The sequence below is a fragment of the Ricinus communis genome, chromosome 3 (genome assembly GCF_019578655.1).
Source record: "Ricinus communis isolate WT05 ecotype wild-type chromosome 3, ASM1957865v1, whole genome shotgun sequence".
Lineage (NCBI taxonomy): Eukaryota > Viridiplantae > Streptophyta > Magnoliopsida > Malpighiales > Euphorbiaceae > Ricinus > Ricinus communis.
In genome coordinates, this window is record NC_063258.1 from 25,596,375 (window position 1) to 25,611,885 (window position 15,511).

Consider the following 15,511-nt stretch of genomic DNA (forward strand, 5'->3'; position numbering starts at 1 on the left):
TCCACGTTTCTTAATATTATAGGATACGGGTTTAGACAAAAAAAAAAAAAAAAACAAATCGATATTTTATACATTAATAAACTAACGAAAAAAGTAAAGCAACTTCAAAATTAATTCTTCAATCCGTTCTCATAATCGATTATTCTAAAAGAGCAATCTAGAGTTGATGTTGAAACTCTTTCATTAATCAATTGTAGTTCATTACTTAAATGGAATTATAAGTATAGAAGAGATAAATGATGATAAGAATGTGCAAAATATGCTATGATACAATATGTCAGAACCATTAAGCATAGTAAGTTTTGTTGTGAATAGGGATCCATCGATGATAATTATGGTGCTGCAGTTGAGGAGTTTAATCCTAATGTTACACATGAGGATGAAGCAGTAGTAGAGAATGGTGTTGCTAAGAGGTTTGGTGCAGTTAATGACGAAAATGTTGATGTTTGTGGTGAAAAGAGTGATGCTGAAACGGGTGGCGGGTTTATTGCAGGGGATAGTGAAATTGCAGTTGTGGATTTATCAGTACACAAATGATAAGAGCAGAATGCAGAATTAGGGTAAATTACAGTGTTGCAGGGTTGAATGATGATGATATTTTAGGTTTATATTCATCTTCTGATGAGGATTACAGTGCTACTAACGTTACTAATGCTATAAGCATAATTATTTCACTATTAAATATTATTTTAAAATAATATTTATTTATTATGAGCTATAAAAAGTTAATTATACGAGATCAATTGAAAATAAGTTATTATTAATTATTTTTAAAAAGATTATATTGTCAAAATAAATAAAATAATTAAATTAATTATTAACTTATAAAAATAGAATCAACAACTAATCATTATTGACTGATATTATTAGCCGCATCTAACTTCAAGAGTCTAGATGGTTTTATTAAAAATTCATGAAGCTACTGATATTTCATTGAAAGAATTATCTGAAATCCAATACAAAAATTAACTTTAGAAACAGTTATGGAGTCCATAACCACCACAGGCTTCAAGTAACCCTGTCTCTATTTCCCATTAGCTAATTATCATGACCTATAAACCTTCTAAAGCTCAAAGAGAAGGTTTCTCTTTTAAATCCCAATTCAAAATATAAAAGTTCATGTAGTTCAGTTGTTGACAGGGTTTAAACTGTATAAACTTACTGTTGCAGTCAATTTTTCTATTCAAGTAACACAGTTGCAAATTTGGTTACTATACACACACATACAGAAATACATATCAGGCATAACCAATTGAACAACCTATCTTCACCATATATCTTAGATTCTTCAATGATTAGCTCGTACAAACTTTTATTAGTTTTTTCATTTTAGTATTCTTAGTTATCTTTAAATGGTTTCATGGAATGTAATATGTATTATTTTGATCTGAATGTGATTATAAATCTAATGTTTTATGTCATACACATATTTTAAAAATATCAACAATTATTTGAGTAATTTTTCAAAATCCAAAGCGCATAGAGTACTTTCTAAGAGTTTGAATGCAGTTGATATAGAGAGAGATATAGATCGTCGAGCGGAAATCGTTACCATAATATTCTTAAAAATATAAGAATGTAACGTTTATTATGTTAAAAGATGTCGGTAGAAGTATGGGTAGACATACACCCTTTTGTGTAGTAGGGGTAAGGAAATTGACACTACCTATCCAATTGGGATGTCTAGAGATGATTAACAATAACTTTTTGAAAGAATACAATAGGTGAGAGCAGCAGATCATGTCTTATATGTTTTTATTGGTAAATAGGTGAATTTCCCCTTTTCAGCAAACATCTAAAGCAAGATACAGCTTTTATGCATCTTTCTCTGATAAAAGGACATAAATTCTATGGTTGAACCATGTGGAAACATGGAAGCTATTTTTCAGCTCGCTATATTGCCAAAATTCTTGGTTGCAGAACAGGTTAAATCCTGCAAATATACATATGCATATGTGAGTGATGTGTTTGTCCTTTTCTTGCAATCAGTAATATTCAAGAAATTATGTATTCTTGCATATCATCATTTTAGTGAGAATGGATGTGACTGCTCTTTTACAACTAATGTTTTACAAGTTTCTTTTCTCCCCCATTCTTCTTTCCTTTTTTGTTTTTTCTTTTACTAAAGCTCAATTAAAGGATCTAATAATACTCAATTACAGGATCTGTACATTCTAAACTTTTATACATTTCTTTTTTGTTTCTTTGAACTTTAGTCTTTAATGTTTTCATACTTGGCCCCCTAAAAGTAGTCCTGAATAAGTAATTAGAAGAGGGGCCTATCCCAGACCCCAACAATTCCTAATGATGTGATACATTTTGTTGTTCTTAGGAATGCCAGTTGGGAATATGAAAATTTTTCACATAAGATAAACAAAACAAAAAAAAAGTGGGTATCCACTTGGGTGTTATAGCTGTTTGACAAATTGCACATGTTTCACTGTCTCTGTTTATCAACCGATCTCCCCTCAATTCCTTACAATTTTTCTCTTTTCTTCAAATGTTTTTTTCCTTTAATCAATTTTGAGCAAGTCGTAAAATCAAATACTCTTCTCAGCTATCACTTTTTTACGAAGTACATCTGGCACATTAGACATCTAATAAATATATAGCAAAAATATCAGTGGGATGAAATTATTACCTAAAATGATTGGTACTGCATTGTTTAACCATGACAAAAGATTTCATTTCATGATATCCATCTTAAGATATTCCATTGTCTTGTAGTGACAGCAAGGGTGAAGTCAGTCGCTGGTGGGGAGAAACTCCACTGTGCTCGGAAAATGTACCTCGTGGCAAGAAATAACACCATAACGCTGAAGCTAATTAGACACTTGAAAGAGCAAAAATAAATGATGTATAAATCTCGTAGAGATACTAGTGAGCTTTCTGCAAGGTGGGGGACCCTTTCATCTCCACCTGACCATTTCTACATGAGCATTAATTAGAAGATTTTTGCATTGATGGAAGAACACAATGAAAGAACAATGAAATCTCTTGAGAGAAATTGATGAATAATTTCTTTCCTTCCGTTTTCAATAGCAAGAAGAGCACAACATAAATTTGAAAGGTGGGCATCCGCTCTAACCAAAACACTCTGCCACACCGATTGATCGACCCCTAAATATGAAAAATCAAAGAAAGAAAAAGAAAAAGAAAAAAAGAAAAGAAACAGAAAATTTATTCTCTGAACTGAACTATATATATGTTACAAATCCTATATCAAAAGGATCGCTGATCTACCCACTAACTAACACTGAAGTTGAGCCAAACACAAGAATTGGAAGCCACTGATACAACCATCAAAATTTATTCAATTGTACACGGCTTGGAAGGAACCTGACTCGACTACATTGTTTTAACTTGGCAATCGCCGCTTGTGACCGGCCAAGTATAAGATCCACATAAACTGCTGTCAAAGTGGCCTCTGGACTGTCAGGTACAAGGGACAATGCTTGTGATACAAAATGGTGTGCCCGCTCGATCTCACCTTGTGCTGCATACATGGTCGCAAAATTGGTGTAAAGGATACCTCTAGCCTCTTCTGGCTTGAGGAACTCCATACCTTGTGGTTCCTCCACGGAAGAGCTCTTGGCAGTAGCCGATCCTCCATTGGATTCTTCATAATCATAACTTTTCTCCGCTCGCAATTGCTCAGTGTCTTCCTGGCTGAATGGCAACTCAACATTATTTCCTCCTGACATATAAATTGACAAGTATTCAGCTGCTTCTTTTGGCTTGTTCAGCACGCAGAGGGCCTCTGCTGCATACACATGACTCAGGAAAACATAAATTCTTGAGCATTCTGGAAGCTCAAGAAGACACTTCGCAGCAGACAAGGCCTTTTCAGGATTTTCCAGTTCCAACTCTACATATGCCAAGTCAGCAAGAAGAGCTTGCTTAATCATTTGATTCTCTCTCCTATGAATATCTTCAAAGTAAGAGATAGAGTTCTGCATAATCTCCTGACTTGTCCCTCCTTTTGGCTCTTTTACATCACCATTTGAGTTAAGCTGACCTAAGCCCACAGATACATTAGATGCTCTGGTATCGTGGCCAGTTAAACTCTTGTGATTTGAGTTTTTGAGAGATCCTGCATCACTTGATTCGTTTTCCTCCAAGGAGATACTAGAAGGCAAAGTAGACTTCAAATGGTTTATATCACAACTGTCCAACAAATGCAGAGCATTCAGGAGACATTGCCGAGCAAGGGACAAAGAGAGTTTAGGATGCCCATTACTGTCCAAAAACAGGTCTTCCCTTCCAATAGAATCTGCATATCCATTTCTTGGCTTTCCATTATCTATAGCAAGATGCCTCCATTTTCCCTTGCCTATAACATGAACAACAATTTCTGATTTGTCCGCAGCTTTTATAAGTCCCTTATCTAAAGCCATCAGACAGCATTCAGCAAGCCGGAGCCACAAGATAGGAACATTATAAAAAATTAAACTTGCTTTTTGGAAAAAGCGAGCAGCCAGAAAGGGTTTCCCACAAACCAAGTGCTGTATGCCACAATTGTACATGATGAGAAGAGACTTGTCTTGTGAGAAAGTAAGCATCTTCAGAGGTTTATCTTTCCGAAGAGATGAACTGCTAGTTAAGGCCTTGGAAAAGAGAACAGACGATGAATGGTACTTTCCCAGCTGAAAATATATGCAACCAAGGTTGTTGAACATGCTTGAAACTCCCATCTCTGTCCGATTACTAGATGCCATCAGCAATTTGATGGCTTTGCGATGATTCCCACGAGCATATTCAAGCTGAGCCTTCAAGAGAAGAGCTGTGGACGAATCTCTACCACGTGCAATGTTCATAGCAAGCTTAACTTCACGTTTTGCTTGTTTTAAATTCCTTGTGAGAAGCAGAAAGCGTACCTTATAAAGCTGCAACTTAAGCTTCAGATCAATTGAAGACATAGTTCTATCGACTTGGGCCCTAGAAAGATCATTTGCAGATGAGAGGGCTGATGGTCTCGTCAAGTTCTGTCCACTTATCTCAAGTGAAAACATGGTTTCATACTCGAGTGTCTCCTCTGATAATGATAAAGTTCTTGATAAGGAATTTTCCAAGCCATTCCCACTAGTTGCTAAATCAGAACTGGAAGCATCCACGACTGATGAACTGCTTGGAACAGAGGTAGATTTTGCAACTAGATTTGCAGATTGCTGTTGTGCTGTGCTTCCATCACCTTGACCCACACCACCAACACCAAAAGCTTTTTCTAGATAAATCAGTACATCCTGATCAATGGAAAGAAATGAGATGCTATCTGGAATATTCAGTTACCCAAAAAAATTATATGTGCTTTAACAAAGCAAGCTGATGACAGCTTTAACAGTATTTGTATTCAGAGATGCAAAGCCACAAAAGTTGGTGTGAGAGAGAGGAACGAAGTTATTCAAGTCATTTCCTTCAACTTTTAGGCAAGTATAGGTAGGTGAGGTAAAGGAACTTTGCTATTTACCATGTTCATTTTTGTTTATTCACGTCAATTTGCAATATGGAATCATCTACTTCAAGAGATTTCAACAGCCAAAAGCTCGACTATATTGCAGTATGAAAACCAAACAGTTACAACAAAACCACAACCTACATGGTCCAAGGCTTCAAATCTCAACCACAAGCACCAAAAGACATGATATAAACAGAAAAGAAGCTTCTCTCAATAATATAAAAAAATTTCCACCTCCAAATAACAGAATCAGTTCGGTGGAAAGAAAAGATCAACCATTAAACTCCAAAATGAAAAGACTGCCACAATAGAACTTGCTCGCATTTTCTTTTTGTATTTTAATTCGTAAGAACCACAACTAGAACTTATCCTAACATTTTACCTATCCATACCATAAATTCAACCCAACCTTTTACAGCCTGGCTGCCTGAAACCCCAAGCGGATGTATTGGTCATGCTCCTGATTCCATGAAAATACAACTGAACAGCAACTAATGATAATGATGTTTGACAACCAAATTAGAACCTATCATCCTCTCTTTTCTTCCCCTTAATAAGCACTGATTACACAGAGCACGATAGTAGTGAATGAGAATTTTCAGCAATCTTCAGTGTTAGCATGGTGTGGTTTCCATGATTGAATCACCTCTTTGGCTTTTGCAATTCTCAAAGCAAGGAACCAATAATTGATACTTTGATTCATTGATAAAAAGTGATTTCTTAAACGAAAAAAATGCAAAAGAGTTGCTTGTTTCAGAAATCAAAAAACTAATTGCTTTTTGCAAAACTCATTCATTTCCATAAATACTTAAATCCAGGAGTGACTAACATACATTTTAAAAACAAATCCAGAAGGCGAACAAGCAGCAAGTCAGAAGAGTTTTGGCAGTTTGACCAAAGGCTTTCTATATCTCTTCAGGAAATGGCTAAAATAATGGCAGCATTTTCAGTATGATAATCCTGTGCTGCCAGTTTATCCAATGTCATCTCAACTGAGCTGTCAGGACCTCATAAGACTAGACAGAAGATTTCGGTTGAATAAAATTACAGCAACAGAAGTAAATCAAAATCTGCCATGCAAAATAACAACCATATATGCAGAAAAGCCAACAATCTCATATCACAACCGAGATAGCATTTGTTTCATTTAATTTGCACTAAAAATCAACAGCATAACAAGGTTTTCGAAGGGGAAAAGGAAAAGTTATGGAACAAGGTTTCCGAAGGAAAATTATCCACTTGTTTGTGGCTGTTCAGGAAAGAATCTTTTTCACATTTGCTAAGGTCATGTATTATGCCAAAATATTTTTGCAACAACTGCAGCCCTAAAGCCAAGTCTTCAAACTAATGATAAAAAATCTCTTGCTGAAATCTAAGAGTATCGACACTTGTCCTGTGAAAAACCCTGAACTTAGGTCTTCCAACCAGTTGTCACTTCATCACTTGGCATTATTTTTCATTTTTTTTTTTTTCGCTTAGTCAGTTCTATGAAACTACAGAACTCTGTCCACAAGCTGAATCCAAGAATTTGCTAGCCTCGTAGATGAATTAGGTTTTTCTAGCCTCAGATTTCTGAAGCTTCTACCAGAAATCACGATAGTGATCATGAAAGAATTATACAGCTGGTATGCACATCATAATGGTTCTTAGACACACTTCAAAGGCACACAGTGAACGGAACAAGACAATCCACGGTGGGTTAAAAAAAAATCATGTGCCACTTGAAAAACGTTCTACTGATATTTCTCTTCTTCATTAATGCCAAGATAAAAATCATTTTATGATGGTAAGTATACATTGGACCATACTAGCCATTAATTTATAAGATGATTTCAAGCTATCCTATCAATGAAGAAACGTGGCAAAGCATCTATGCATTCTATGTTGTTAAAGAATTTTCAATTCCATTTAAGGAATTCCAGGACTTTCAAGGTTTGTGCTACTTGACACCTTCAGGCCTCAACATAAGAAAAATAATTGTAAGAACAAGGATTAGAGCTTTGAATTTCTTATTTTGACGTAACTAACAAGTACTCCGGATTGTGGGAATACCAAGAACTCTGACTTGAATCTTGCGTGGCAATATTTGGTTCAAACTCAATATCTCAAAAACAAAAGCCATAGCATTAAGAATGTACTTGAAAGGCTAGAACTTCCAATGCAATTGTTTGAGCAACAATTTTTGAGATTGTATTTCCAATGAACAGCAGATTTGAAATTCTATATCTTGTCCAAACTTTGGCGCTCAGATTCTGTTTCTCCTGTTGTTTCTTTTCAGTTTTCACTTAGATTATGTTTTTCATGTCTTTTTTTCGTTCAAGGCATTTTACATACCTAAGTGCCTTACATACTCTTTATTTCCATGTTTCAGTGAAGTAGTAAGTAATAGGTGTATCATAGAACTCATGCATCCAAAGTATTTAGATGAGTACATGATTCTATCATAACAATTTGAAATTATAATACACCAGACAAAGTATTTACACTAGATAATAACTAGGGTATTACAGTTTGAATTATGAAAATTATCCAAAACATTTGTCTAGAATACTACTAGGGTATTATAGTACGAAATCAATTTCAATTGATAATCACAAGAAAAGTAACATAGGCCGATCATAACAATAAAGTTCTTCAGCAAGAAAGATTGAAGAAGCAACTCTTATCTCTAAATCAACAATGATGAGAAGTGAACATATAGCATATGTAAACATATCCAATAAACATAAATAAATAAAAAAATTCATGAACTTACAGCAGATTTTGATGCATCCTGGCAGGCAAGTGCCACATCCAGCAACAAAAGGCAGACATGCAGCGCAGTTGTCTGCACATAGAAAAACATGGAACATCATGATACAATAATACAACCATCAAAGGAGAAGGGAAAAAAAAGAGGCTAAGAGAGCAAACCTCGTCAATAGGTTCAATATTGTGATACAAGGGTTCTAGAACAGACAACGCCTTCGTGTATTCATGAAGATGAAACCAAATAATTGCCTATAAAGGAAAAAGAATTTACATGTTACCAAATGTTGCAAGAATAATCAACAGCAAAACAATAAACAAACCAGGAAACTATAAAGAACCTACGATATTTAATGTTGCCACAGCAGGGTCAAATTCATCCATGTAAACAAGAGTCCCACCATTTGCAGCAGAAAACTGATGTGATGTTGCTCCACTTCCTTTAGATCCCTGAGTTGCTTTATTTACAGCACTGTTCGCAGCCTCAACTTGTTCTCCAGAAGCTTGAGCAAGCTGTTCGCTTTTCTTCTAGACCAATGCCAACAAAAGAACAATGAAAGAAAATATCACATTCCACTCCAGAGATTGAAAATGAAAATCAGTGGAGTCATAAATAATGCAACAAAATTTTCCAAACATATGCCAAACCCTTTCACAAATTCCATTCAAGTTGTTGCACAACAATACAGCAAAAGATGACATCAGATCAGTAACCCCATCATGAGATATTGAAACTAATACATAAAATAACCACATGACCTTCATGACAAAGTCCAACCAGCTATCTAAAGTTATTTGGGGATGTATTTCCTCAACTGTTTGTTCCATCTAAAGACCATGATCAGTCGGGAGAAGGAGAAATTAATTTATTAGTAGCAATTCAATCAAAAAATAATGGTAAAAGCAGCATGCAGCTTGTTCCCAACATCACAAGTTAGAGATCATGCAACAATCATAGTTACAGCTCCAAATTGGAAGCAAGCACATATTGACAGGAAGTCTTGGATGTAACTATCAAAATGATTTCACGCAAAAAAATTTATCAAAATATAAGGACTTAAATAGAGATTTAAGATTAAGTTATTTGCTAGTGCCTAATCACTACTGCAAAAACTTAATACATGGAAGTGAATCCCAATTAGGCATGAACACAGAGAATCAATATTCCTGGCTCAATAAAAATTCAAGAGCTTCTATCGATGGACTAATATATGTATCACATCAGCAGCAATATTTGCATATATGCACATATATATCAACAACTAGGAAACAGAAAAGTACATAGATAAGTATGTACTAACAAGGCATCAAATATTGCAATATTATATCCAAGCGGCTCTTGCTTTTGTTGATAGAGGGCATAAAAAGGAAGTTAAAAACGATTATATAACTTAACTTTTCCACTTCCCTCTATTTCCTCCCATTTGGAACAAAATTTTAATTGCATTTATTTCTCTCTATTTCCACATATTTCTTTTCCTTCCTTTCCTTTTTCTCTTTTTCATGTACACTATGTTTGATTGGGTAGAAATGAGGAGAAAGGAAAAGCAAAGAAAGAGAATCTTTTTAATTTCTTTTATTTGGGTTATCGCTCGGAAAGAAGCAGCTGCAAATGCTATTAGTGGTTCTTCCTTCCTATCCCATCCATCTGTAAGAGTTGCTTGATTTGCCTCCATCTTTAATAGGACTGGACTAAGTTCGGGCAGATCGGAAGCAAGGAACGGAAAGAATAGAATGTAACACATATATGAGTAGAGAAAATAAAGCTCAATTAACTTCCCTCCCAACACAGGAGGAAATGAGGGAAGTTAAATAGTTAAAAGTTGTAATGTTTTAAGGACATAATTGTCCAATATCACTTCTCTTTTCCATAATCATAATAAAAATCCCAAAGAATGGAGATAACATTTAATTTCCCGTCTTTTACTTTCCCCCTTCTAATTTTCTTTCTTTTCCTTTCCACTACCAAGGATCCAAACATAGTGTTAACTGTCCAACAAAAGAAAATTAAAATAATTTTCTCTCTTTTAACCAAACACAGTGCAAATGTTCGAAGTGACTCGGTTTTTATTTACCACAAATATGAACACCAAGACTGAGCTATGCAGAAAAAGAAGAGTAAAATTAACTTTCTCTATGGTTCAGGAAAAAACATTATTTAAATTATTTGGGAATTAGGAGTTATCATAACACCATAAACTGTGCATGGCCTGGACAAATTCAACACAAATAGTTATCTAATATAGCTGAACTTAGAATTAAAAATCTGATGCCCTCTTTGGATTCTCCATCATAGGTTCATTTGCAGTTATCTTCTTTTCTTTCTAGCCAATCCTTTTGGACAATCTCTCATATTCTGTCTTCGTTTATCTTCTTCCCTCTCTAAAAAAGACCTCATCTATGGTAATAATAAAGTTGAACTCACAAAAAGAAAAGAAAAAAAAGTCAATTATCAACCTGTACTACAATATGGCTCAAACGTTCTTGGTGATAAACATGGCATCAGAAGAAAGTAAATAGGCAGTTATTGGTGTATTTCTAGGCAATAATTTGGCAATTTTGGATTTTCCATCATAGGTTCGTTTCCGGTTATCTTCTTTCTTTTTTTAGCACATCCTTTTGGAAAATCTCTCAAATTCCATCTTCTTTTATCTCCTTGCCTCTCTATAAAAACCTCATCCATAGTGATAAATAAAGGTAAACTTACAAAAAATAAGAAAAGTAATTACCAACCTGTACTACAATATACCTCAAATGTTTAAAGTGCAACTTGGTAATAAACATGGCACGACAGGAGAAGTAGATGGGAAATTATTGGTGTATAGGCTACCATAAGCCCATGAAGAATGCTAAAATGAAAAATAAAAATCATACCTTAACATTATTAAGTACATCAAGCAGCTTCTTTGGGTCCGAACAACCATCGCGAAAGTATTCCGCAATAGCAATATTATGAAGAACCTGACATATATTAACATTGAAGTCAAAATGCAGAAAAGATACGAAAAGAAAGGAAAAAAAAATGTTTATAGCATATGCCAAAAGAAGTTATTCAACTGAATAATGTAGCGTACATATACATCTGTTACCACTAAAATGCTTGCAACTCTGCTCTTTGAATAGACTACAGTGCTCACAACTGATCATAAGCTTAGGATGTAATGGTATTCGTGTATCATATAATAAATACCACAATATCAATTTCTTTAATTCCTAAAATTTGAGAAATAACTAAGTTATAAATGAGATCCCTAAGGCATTATTAGCTTGTGCAAGAAATCAAATCAATTCTTTCAGTCATGTCAATTTTAGCATGATTTCATTTATTTCAAAATGCCTCTTTTTATAGATTAGGAGAATTGGATTCTAGCAGCTATGAGTTTTTCATACATGAGATTTGACTTGATTGAATTGAAATTCTTGCATTTTGACTAATAAACGATGACTAGTTGTCACAGAATCCGAAAATTGGTTCTGTTTACTGATTGAAATTATCAAATAACAGGAGCCAAATTTAATAGCGTAGCTGATATAGTCCTTGAAATAGCTGAAACAGTTCACAGCAGTATAAACTTACTCTATAAGCTCTGAGGCATAAAAAAAAAAAAGAAAATCACAAGTCATCCAAATGTTAGCAGCATATGCTATCAGTCTTGACTTGGCTCTAATATAATGTTGTTAGGAATTTCAAATTATATGCAAGGCCAAGATCAATATATACAAATAAAAAAAAAACTCATAAGCTTGGAACTTGCAGTATTCGTGTATCATGATTCATGCAGACTGCAACATCAGTTCCTAAAATTTGAGAAAAACTAAGTTATCAATGAGAGATCTCGAAGGCCTTGGTTAGGAATAAATCATGTGCAAGAATTGAACTCAGCTCTTTCAAAATCATGTCACTTTGGCATGATCTCATTTTTGTTGAAAAAAACGCATTGGTTTTCTTTTTCCCTCAAGTTAAAAGAAACAAAATCTAAGAATTATGAGTTTCCCAAACGTGAGAATTTGACCAAATCGAACTCAATTGAATTTCTTATATCTTTAGGTTTGCCAAAAACACTAGGATAGTAAAGAAAAACTAAGCAAGATATTGATAGCAGTAGCTGAATAAAACTAACTCAAAAATAAACAATCAATTATCACATTTCACATTAAAATAAAAGTAAAAAACCTAATTTTTCACTATATATCTAAAACTAAAAAGAACAAAAGAAAAAAGATATTCCAATTTAAATGCCATTGCCAATCAAGAAAGAAAAACAAAAATATTCTAACAATTCAACTTTAAGTAAATAATTACTTACTTTTGGATCGTCTTCTTTCTTTTGTTTAAGCTGATACAAAACGGCAAGGCACTCAACAAAACGACGAGACTGAAAATGCAATGAAGCATCCTTAGCAAGAGCAGCGTTTACAGAAAGAACAGCGTCATCTTCAGTAATCGATGATGAGGAACCGGAGGCGGCGGCGGCCGGAGTGGTGGCAGTGGTGCTCGAGTCTCGATTAGCGGCGACGGTCGGCGAAGAAGACGAATCTTTAGTGTCCATGACCAGATCCAAGAAATTGAAGAAGCAAAAGAATCTAATTAACAAAAATGTTTATCAAAACCCTAACTTAAAAATGGAATCTGAGAAGTGGCAAAGAAGAAGAAGAAGAAGAAGAAATTAAATTAAATTAAATTACATTAAACAGCTAAAAAGATAATTGGGAAAGGGAAGGGCCTAGGGTTTTGAAAATTTGCAGACAAGGACACTGTAGCAGAGAGAAGAAGATTTTTAAAGGCGAGAAATGGATAGAAAGAGGGAGAGGGAGAGGGAGAGAGAGAGAAGGGGGGAGGGAAGTGTATGTAAAGTATATATAAAAACTGGTTTCGTTTTAGTTTTCGTTTGATTTTGAGTCCATATTTTGTTCTCTTTTTGAGCTTTATTTTTTATAGGGCGAGTTAGTGGATTGTGCAGAATTTTTCTTTTTTAAATTTAACTTGGTTAAGTGGGAATTACTCAAAAAAAAAAAAAAATACTTAGGTGGGAAAATGAGATAAGATTTTAAAGTATAAGGGCTTTGTTATGTAAAGTTTTGTTTGATTAATTTACATTTAAAATTTGACCAACGAAATGTAAGCAACTTCTTAAATTGTTTAGGCAAACTCATATTTAGCTCTTTGTACTTTTTAAGTTTATTTTACTTCATCTCTAATGATCAATTGCGTCTTAGAAAATCCTTATATTATTTTTTTTTTTTAATGTTTAGGTCATTTTATAAACAACAGTTAAAAGAGTAAATTCAGTCGTTGTTATATGCGAGTGTGTAAAATAAAATATGCAAACTTAGATGTGACCAGAAAAAGAGTGTCCAACGACTAAATACTATAAAATAACTATACCTTCATCTCTACCACCATCCAAACAACTATACCTTTAACAACTCTAACACCAGCACACAATACCCAAAAAAAATCAATTATAGTAATTGACATCAATGGCTACCAACAAAATCACAATAACCACACTTTTATTGGCGAATCCATCGTTACCACTACAATCACAGTACAAAAGATAAAATCAAACAGTTTGTACTTCTACAAACTGAAATAAAAAAATCTTAAGCTCTTAACAATCATCAAACCCACTTATTAAAGTAAATAAGCTAATTAAAGCAAATCAACTTATAATGGAATTCATACAATGGATCAAACATCCTATGTTTCTCTTAAAATGAGACACTAAATAAATTATTTGAAATCAAGACTAAGAGAAAAGTCTATAAGAATAAGAATTTTATAAATGAGTAATTCGATTAATTATAATGAAATTAATGACATTAAGCTACAGGCAATGTTTTTCTTTACTTGTGATTTCATATTTTGCTTCATTAAGTTGTAACTTTTCTTTTCTTTATCTAATGAGTTTATGAAGCCAAAATTTGTTCATGCAACAGGAGAGAACTTGAATGCATATATCGCAAAGATCTATAAAAAAAGGAGCTAAGCAGGGAGGAAATGTGTCACGACCCCACCTGTGGGCCAGTGACCGGCACTAGAGAACGGGTAGGCGTAAGGCCACTGAATCTCGTAGTAAGCCTGACACTCACTAACTCAAACCAACCTCAACTCAAATTTTACTATTATTAATACCACAATTTACAGTCATTAAATTTTACACAATTAAATCGGTCTGCCCGAAGAATTAGGCGAAACCCGAAACTACAAAAAATTACCACTGATATCCCTACTATTACTATTGCGGAGAATCTAAGATTTTTACAATTTGACATACCAAATCAAACACCACCCGATGATGAAGGAGTCGGGTTATTGAGTAAGAGTCGCGGGAAGACTAACAGTCACGAATCTGAAAAAATAGTAAATGGAGACTGTCAGTCTCGAGAGTGAGCTAAAATCATATATCTAAAACAGTTTCAAACATCTCAATATCACATTCATTTAATTTTAAAATCATTAATAAATCACGCGAACCATACGTGTCATGTTAAACCATATGTGTCATGCCATGCTTAAACAAAAATTATTCCACACACAACGGGACGGAGTACTTCAGTAGAACCCTAATCCCAACTCAACATCTCGATCAATTTCAAAACTCACGTCTCGACCAAGCTCAATTCTAATATCTCAACTCTCTCATTCCAACAGGACTGGCGCCCAGAGAGCAAAGCTCGATCAGGGACCTTACCTCTAGCCTAGTCACTTATATCTCAACTCTCTCATTCCAACAGGGTTGGCGCCTAGAGAGCAAAGCTCGATCAGGGACCTTACCTCCAGCCTGGTCACTTATATCTTAACTCTCAGCCTTAGCCTTTCGGCTCTCTTATCCAATAAGACTAGCGCCCAGAAAGCAAGCTCGATCAGGGACCTTACCTCTAGTCTGGTCACTTAAATTTCCAAATAAGCCGGCGCCCAGAGAGCAAAGCTCGATCAGGGACCTTTACTCCGGCAACCACACTCAACTAAGCCTAGAGAGTGATGCTCGACCAGGACAGGTCCTAATCTTTCTCTCTTAAAATTTTTACCTCTTTACCCTTTCCCTATCTCTCTCAGATTTATATTGGAACACTCATCCAACTCCTATGTTCTACTGCCGTCCCATCCTGAGTCGTCATGCAATATTAAAATTGGTGATAAAGGAAAAACATATTTAAATAGTAATTAAAAGCATCATGCAAATAATAATAATAATTAAATGAAAAATTAAAATTGTAAATGAATAATCACAGTAGCAATCAAATTTTATGCATGACACGTGCATAAGCGATATATGACTTTAACTCACAGGTTTGGCGACCTCC

General features: G+C 34.5%; 1 protein-coding gene across 3 annotated transcripts; it reads right to left on the bottom strand.

Annotated features, from left to right (window-relative positions):
* Nucleotides 1–3,007: 3,007 nt before the first annotated feature.
* On the bottom strand, nt 3,008–13,105 carry LOC8272218 (CCR4-NOT transcription complex subunit 10). 3 transcript variants are annotated; one of them, XM_048371695.1, is made up of 7 exons: nt 12,890–13,105; nt 12,511–12,787; nt 11,078–11,164; nt 8,549–8,731; nt 8,369–8,455; nt 8,211–8,282; nt 3,008–5,243 (listed from the first exon to the last, which is right to left on the bottom strand). In XM_048371695.1, the coding sequence occupies exons 2-7, from the start codon at nt 12,751–12,753 to the stop codon at nt 3,303–3,305; spliced, it is 2,613 nt and encodes an 870-aa protein (XP_048227652.1). In that variant the 5' UTR covers nt 12,754–12,787; nt 12,890–13,105; the 3' UTR covers nt 3,008–3,302. The 3 variants fall into 3 exon arrangements, with proteins under 3 accessions (XP_048227652.1, XP_048227653.1, XP_002531955.3); XM_048371696.1 differs by having other exon boundaries at nt 8,549–8,728; nt 12,511–13,105; XM_002531909.4 differs by having other exon boundaries at nt 12,511–13,105.
* Nucleotides 13,106–15,511: the final 2,406 nt, after the last annotated feature.

Coding starts and splice junctions, on each gene's coding strand:
- LOC8272218 (XM_048371695.1), bottom strand. CDS start 12,753: ATGGACACTAAAGATTCGTCTTCTTCGCCGACCGTCGCCGCTAATCGA. Junction 8,283..8,368: donor ATATTGAACCTATTGACGAG/GTTTGCTCTCTT, acceptor TTCTATGTGCAG/ACAACTGCGCTGCATGTCTG. Junction 5,244..8,210: donor AGGATGCATCAAAATCTGCT/GTAAGTTCATGA, acceptor TCCATTGATCAG/GATGTACTGATTTATCTAGA.